Source organism: Manis pentadactyla, chromosome 3 (assembly GCF_030020395.1).
Source record: "Manis pentadactyla isolate mManPen7 chromosome 3, mManPen7.hap1, whole genome shotgun sequence".
Classification (NCBI taxonomy): Eukaryota; Metazoa; Chordata; class Mammalia; order Pholidota; family Manidae; genus Manis; species Manis pentadactyla.
The window spans coordinates 17,585,055-17,592,913 of NC_080021.1; the positions used below are offsets into that span (position 1 = coordinate 17,585,055).

At 40.5% G+C, this 7,859-nt stretch overlaps 1 protein-coding gene across 3 annotated transcripts in view; it reads right to left on the reverse strand.

The window, feature by feature from the left end:
* The window catches only part of TMEM65 (transmembrane protein 65), a 67,299-nt gene extending 59,476 nt beyond the window's left edge, over positions 1-7,823 (reverse strand). For all 3 annotated transcript variants that reach the window (XM_057497765.1, XM_057497764.1, XM_036882905.2), the window contains exon 1: positions 7,013-7,823. In XM_057497765.1, coding sequence (XP_057353748.1) covers positions 7,013-7,307 — 295 coding nt within the window. In that variant the 5' untranslated portion in view covers positions 7,308-7,823. The remainder of the gene's footprint in view (positions 1-7,012) is intronic.
* Between the last annotated feature and the right edge of the window lie 36 nt (positions 7,824-7,859).

Genomic DNA, 7,859 nt, shown 5'->3' on the forward strand with positions numbered 1-7,859 from the left:
AAGTAACGTTAGTGAAGATGGTGTTAACAGCAGCAACAGTAATAACAATGGAATGTCTTCTAAATATAAGAATAGAAATTCAGAAGTTGTATTACAAAATGCCAGGCTGTTTTTAAAATTACAAATGTTTCTAATAACACAACATATTAAATAATCCACACTAAAGAAGACAGAAAATCTAAACTACACAAAGTAAGAACATCATTCTAATTTAAATTTTCCTTAAACTTTAACATCTAAAAATAGTATGCCTCAATGAACTACCTTTTAGGTGCTTAAAACAACAATCCTTTGAACAGCCATAATCCAGGTAATAGCAAAAATATATGATTTTCATGTGAGATCTAAAAAGTTAAAGATTAATAACAAAGTGATAGATGGAATTGGCTATATGGAAAGAAAAAAGAGTACACAGTAAGGGTTTATGACCTTGAAATGTCTATTAGGAGTAAACCTTGAGAAGCACAGGAGGATCAAAAAGGAGAGAGGGAGAATAAAATAAAAAAAAAAGAACAGAAAGAAACACACTATGACAAAGAGCAGACAGAAACAGTAACAGAGATGCCAAGAAGCTGACCTCCTTACATAGCAGAAAAGAGTTTATCATAACCACAAAGGATGAATGAGAAAAGAAAAGAACAATCTGAGGACACTAGTGGGTAGTGTCCTCACATTTCCATAAACCCAACACATTTCACTACCACTATGACAGAGTCTGAAAGGCATGCCAACTGAAATGGCACAGTGTTCTGGAGGCATTTGGTATGATGACTAGTATGTCTACAAATAGAAGAAGCCCCAAAGAAAATTATTGTATTAAAATACAGTATATAAGGACTCTGGCATCTGGTAGAAGTTAAATTATGCTCATTACACTTTTACTAAGCAGAGAAAAATGCAGTATGTTCAAATACACTGCCATCAAAAGCCATCAAAGTAAATTTGGCTTTATTATCTGTAAAGTTCTCTGTCTAGAAGAGTCTCTTATTTACCAGATGATTTGAGATAACTAAGTTACTATATTTTAACGTATAATTACTTGTTTTTATGTAATTATTTTCATTAACTTAAAGCAGAAAATAAACCTATGAGTCAAAGACAAGGTTAGAGTCCTATGAATCTATATACTAATTAATTCAGCAGACTTGAACAAGATGCTCTAAAATTTGCACTCAGGGATTTAGTCCCTATTTGTTCCAGTTAGCTTTACACTCTTGCATGCCAAAGAGAACCAGACAAGAGAACTGTTATGCAAACTGATCACTATTTTTAGAAAAAAATGAAACAATCTCCACTAATATTGGTTCAGTATCAGGTCATTGCCAACATTCAATATCATCCATTATTTTTAGTTCCACCTGACCTTCTGGATGACCCTTTAAGTTGCAGACTTTGTATTATTTCAATTTTCTTATCTAAAAATTCGGCCATAAATATTTGCTTGTCACAACTGCTATAAAAAGTAAGTAATAAGTGAGTATTGACATGGACAATACTAAATTAATTACTGTAAAAAAGACTGGCAGTGTTTAACTTACTTGAAACTCTGTTTTCTAAGTTTCTAATACTTAGAATTCAGTCAAAACTCAAAAGTGAAGAGAAATCATAATCATAATCAGTTAGGATAAGGAAGTCAGATAAGGAAAACAGTACAAGGCTCACTTATTTGATACAGCGGTGAGGAGTCTGATACAGAGGTAAGGAGTTACTTTCTGTCTTTATCTGGAGACAAATAAATGACTAAATGTAAATAAAGCAATGAGCTAGAAGCAAGGAGAATACACTAATAACAGCAAATGTCAATGGATGATAAAAAAGAAGAGAAACAAGGCAGACTACTGAAGAAGAAACAGCCTTACAGCAGTTCATATAAAGCAATGGCTCTCAAACAGGGAAATTTGCTACACTCTTCCCCTTTCCCCTACCAACGTCTCCTCCAAGAAACATTTAGCAATGTCACTTTTGGAGACACGTTTGGTCGACACACTGGGGATGAGGAAGGTGGGAGGGTACCCTGGCATCTAGTGGGTAGAGGACAGGGATGTTGCCAAATATCCTGTGTGGAAGTCAGCCCCCACAACAAAGAATTATCCAGCCTGAAATGTCAATATGCCAAGGTTGAAAAAAATCCTGATATAGAGCAAGGAGTCCCCTATACATCTCAATATATATGAAGACTCACTGTACTAGCACTCAGTATAAGAATGAATGTTCAGAAGTCTTAAACAAAAACCTAGTATGTTAATAGCATATATTAATAGAGGATGATAAACTATAACATTTCCAACAAAAATGATTTATTTTTTAAAAATTATTGATATAATGGAACAAACTGTAATAATTAGGCATGGCCACCTACATGGAATACCTCCTCCTAATTTCCCTTCCCTGAACCTAGTCTGGCCTTAGTGATTTTACTTGACTAATAGCATGCAGCAGAAATGACATTAGGACTTTCAGGGCTAGGTCATAACAGGTCTGTGTTAGGCTGAACACTGGCCATCAGTATATGTCCACATCCTAGTCCTCCAACCTGTGAATATGTTACATTATATGGCAAAGGAGAGTTTGTAGGTCTGATTAAATTAAGGATTTCAACAAAGATTATCCTGGATTTTCCCACAGACCTTAAATGTACTCATGAGGAGGATCCTTTTAAGGGGACGGCAAAGTCAATGAAGAAGATGTGACAACCAAAGTAGGGATTAGAGTGATGTGGCTAGGAACCAAGGAATGCCAAAAGCTGGAAGACACAAGGAACAGATTTTCCCATGGACCTTCCAGAAGGACAGAGCCTTGCTGATACTTTTATTTTAGACTTAAGACTTCTATTTTGGACTTAAGACTTCCAGAACACTAAATGAATAAAATTGTGTTGTTTTAAGCCACTAATTTGTTACAGAAAATATTAATATATTTGTTAATATAAATGTTAATATAAAACTATTAATTATCATCCTGAGATTATTACCTTAAGTACATATTTAACAAAAGTATTTCAAAAGAAGCTCCTTTTTTCAAATCACATCTTTCATTGTGCCTTCCTGAAAGCCAGCTCTCCTCTTTCTGAGTAATTCTCCAATGAACATTAATTACAACACCTTAAATAAGTGTAGAAGGCAGGCTCCACGATGGTCCCCAATGATTTCAACCTCCTGTTATTCACACTTTGTATATAGTATCCTCCCATAATATACCAGGGCAAAAGAGATGGACTATTTCTTCTATGATTGAGTTATAAAAGACTCTGGCTTCTAGCCTAGGCTTTTTCTCTCATCCCTTATTCTGGAGTAAGTCAGCTGCCATGTCTTGGGAACACTTAGGCAGCCCTGAGGAAAGGCCCACATGGCAAGGAACTGACTCTTCCAGCCAACAGCCATGTGAGTAAGCCTTCTTGGAAATGGATCCTCCAGCCCCAGTCAAGACTTCAGATGATGCAGTCCCAACTGAAAGCTTAACTACAACTTCATAAGATACCCTGAGCTAGAAATACACCAAGTGGCTCTAGGATTCCTGATCCTCAGAAACTGTGAGATAATATGTTTGTTTAAGTAACTGTGTTTTGGGGGTAACTTGTTATACAGCAAAGTATAACTAACACAGTGAGCATTGCCCATCCTTCAAAAACCAGACTGATGTATTTTTAAAGTCTTTTTTAATTTAAATAGAAATAGAAATTACAAATATTGGGAGAAAATATTGTCTTAAAAATCTTGGCTAAAATTGGAAGGGAACTGTAATAATATCAGATTGACAGCTCTATACTTGTAAAAACAATGACCCAACAATGTACTATCAGGAGAATATGGACTGTTTCTAGAAGAAGAGACATCCAGTTGAGTAGGTAAGCTGAGAACGCATCAACTTTTTTTAAATTGGGGAAGAAATCAGCTTGTAGTTTTAAAAAATCACAATATCCTACATAACTATGATAAGACATACCACAAAGTCTGCCTTATCTATCACAATTGATTCTAAAGCTTTATCTTGTCACAGAATGTATCACATGCCTACCAGTAAAGATAAAGGCAAATAATATCAAATTTCAGCAGATTTCACTGCCATATCAAAGCATGGGTGATTTTTTTTTCTTGTAATGTTCCATACCAAATCCAAAACACTCCCTTAGATCATACAAGCATTCTTTCCAAGAACACGTAAGATTTCCTATAAGAAACAGCCTTTTTAACAGAATTTATTTTATTAGAAAGTGCACTTAGTGCACATACATTTAGCACATGAATTGGTTATTTTAAAATATTTAAAAAGCAACAATCAAAGGAAAACAGGAATTTTTCATTCATCTGATTTGGGAAAACGTTGATTTCAGCAATGGAATGAGCTGTATATATTCTCAACATAGTAAAATACTCTTTATCTTAAATACCAATGAATAAGGTCATTCACTAGTGATGATTCCAATTACAGGTCTCCCCCACTATTTGAAGGCACAGCATTGCTATGAAACCTTTCCTAAGCTGGAAAGGTGTGAAGTGAAGAAGCAAGTATCATTAATTAATATAGAAAAAATTTTGAGCGTTCTTAGACCCCCAAAATAACCTCTCAGGCTTTTCTGGTATCTTTGGACACATCTTGTTAACAGATATACAAAATAAATGGAAATAAAGCACAGATGCTCACAGACGGAGTCCAAAGCTATGGTAGCCTAATGCTGACATACTGAGTGTAGTTCCTGGGGAAGGAATTTTGCGGTGCCACTCTGCCTGCTGCTCACAGTGTGTGCTGCCTCTACAAGGGCTTACAGCAAAACAAAGGCTGAATACTATTTTTACTTTCTGCCTTCTTTTGTAAAAAGTAAAAGTGAAAATCCTGAAAGATAATTATTTCAGCTAGTGAAAAGAGGTACTGGTGTAACAGGTACATCTTTCATAAAAGCAAAGAAGCATAGTGTGAAATACAGAGAAGTGGGGACATAGCTGTATTTTCATAGGAACTGCATGTACTGATTTGTAACACATTAAGAAACACTAAGACTATACTAAAAATTAAAGCAGCAGCATCAATAAGTATCATTGTGTCAATGATCAGTAACTTAGTCATCAATACTGACAAATATGGCTGATTTAAACTTTTAGGTTATTTCATTTATCAATAGAAGATAAGCATTTGACTACCACATTGTTTCCTATATTATTGCCTCTTTACATTGAACAAAGAAGACAACTTGAAATGCCTCTTTCCTATGACTTACATACTTACTAAATTTAGTTAATGCTAACTAATCTCCACTGATTGAAGTTTATAGTCCTTTCCAGAATATTTAAAACCACATTAAATTTTAAAATATTACCTTCATTGGAAAATACAGCATCCCTACTGCAATACTACTGGCACATGCTAAGGTATGAGTTGAAATTCATCCAGTTGTATCGCAGGACATGGTTTTCAAGAACTATCATAAAATTACATTAATAGAGCCTTCCAAACATGTAACAATGTTAATGCAGAATTTCCGAGAAACTACTTAGAAAAGGCCAAATGTGTGTTCAAATAGTCTTGCCCATAAAGATTTCTCAAATTAATGCAATGTGACTGTGTATATTGTTTTCCAAGGGGCACATTTTCAGAAACGAATGTTTTAAAACCACATACTGAGCACACCATAGCTTACAAATACGCATGTATTCGATTATGGCTTAATAAAACATCATGATTACACATTTCACTAACTGAATTGATTTTTTTTTTTCTGTAAAAGCACTGTGGGTAGACAATGTCTGGAATCACCACTACTATAAACTGGTCCACAATTCCCTGAACTGAGGGAAAAAAAAAGCAGTTACAAGGCACAACTATTAAAAAGTTTCTGAAGAAGTAGTACAGATAAGTCGTTATTATGTGGCTTTCCAACATTCCTACACATAGGCCAAAGAAACACTTGCAAGTGCCTCTGGCAAATCAAATGCCGTGTTCCAAATCAATGTGCTCTAACTTTAGGAACCTATGGATTGTTTATGTACCTACCAACATGGGGGTGGGGGAAAGTAAACTTTAAAAAATTTCCAAACACATCAGAATGTAATATAAAATAGCAGCAAAGTATTTTCTCTGTAATTACTTGATTTAAATGGCAAAAATGTTTTAAGACTGAATGATTTAATAATTTGTTCCTTTCATCCTTTTGATTTTCTGGATTTTTAGCTTTTTCACCTGGACTCAAATCCTGACCTACCAGCATTCTGCACTGATTTTAAAAATATCCTATTTTAACATTTTAGCTTAAAAATAGCTTTGCTTTCACCATTCCAAATTGCTTTTGAGCAGAAGTCTGTTTTTTATTGCAGAGCCACAGATTCTTAGAAAAATGCCTTATTTTCTTCATTCTTTCAACCCCTGGGGAAACAACAAAAACTGGAATTTAACTTGTGCGGCACCAAACCTATATGGGCTTACAAGTAAGTATCTGCAATTGCTGGTTTGGCCTAATCTTTCCATTTCCCAGGAAAATGTTTCTTTCTGTAGCTTTAATTACTACTACTTGATGCGTGTGCAAACAATCAGTTGAAAGCATCTCTGCCTTAGGAAGCAACACCCCTTCTTTTGGGCACCCACACATCTTAGTTCGATAACCATTCAAAAAAGTTTCTTCCTGTCTCTCGGGTTTGTAGCACTTTGGGAGGAGGCACGGGATGCCACCTGCATGGCTGCGCGTTCACGAGAAAGCAGCAAGGGCGTAGGGAAAGGAGAGCTGGGGAGCGAAGGCACACAACAAATCAAAACAATATCGGGCGCTAATTTGGACTGAAGCTCCGGCTTCTGAGGCTGGGGAGGAACCAGCCAAGCGTTGGCCAGGCTGCACGGCACTATCCGCGCGTGTCCTACCTGCCCAAGGGACGCTCTGGAGGCGCAAAGTTCCACCCTCCGACGTCCCAAGCAAGGGCCCGGCGGGCGCGGGGAGCCCAAGGCGGGGGTCCCAGGCCGAGGGGCGGAAAGGCTCCCGGGGGACAGGCGTGGGGGCAGGGCGCCGGGCCCCCGAGCTCGACCCCCTTACCTTGGGCGATGGCAATGGACTCGAAGCGGTGCAGCTCCTTGAGCAGGCAGCTCCTCTCGGTGGAGTGCAGGCTGTAGATGAAGTCGCGCGCGCCCTGCGCCGTGTTCAGCGCCTCCATTGGCTCCTTCTTAGGGTGGGTGCCCAGGCCCCGGGGGCCGCCCGGGGCCGCGAGCGCCAGCAGCCCCCGCCCGCAGCAGCACCAGGAAGGCGGGCGGGGCGCGGCGGCGGCGGCGGCCGGGCCCTGCCTCAGGCTGCCCGCGGTCCAGCTCCTCAGCAGAGGGAACAGCCGGGACATGGCGGGCGGAGGAGCGGGGACCCTCCGGCAGTCCGGCGGGCGGTGTCTGGCGACACTGAGCGAAGAAGGAGCTAGGCTCAGCCCGACCCCGCCCCGATGTCCTCCTGACAGGCGACCGAGGCGCCGGGCACCATGCACTCCTCGCGCCCGCGCGGCTGCCACCTCCTCTTCCGTTCCCCTTTCCTTCCAAAACGCCCGCGGCGGCTTCGGTCCCCCTGACAAGCAAAACTTTCTCGGAGACTGTCGGGCAAGGAGAGCTTCTGGAGAGGGCGGGCGGGCGGGCGGCGCGGGCGGGCGACTCCCGGCTGAGGAGAGCGGCGCGGGCGGGCGGGTTCGGCAAGGGTTTGTGTCCGTCAGTCTGATTTCCAGAGGAATGAGTCAGCCACGCGCCACCTCCTCCGGCGCCGCCCTCCTCACCCGCCGGCTTTCCCACCCTCTTGCTAGCTCTCGTCCCCACTCCACACTGCTCCGGAGCCCTCAAAGAGGCCGCTCTCTTCGGCCGCCGCCGCCGCCGCCGCCGCCGCCCCTGGCGGTGGTATAAGGGATACCAGG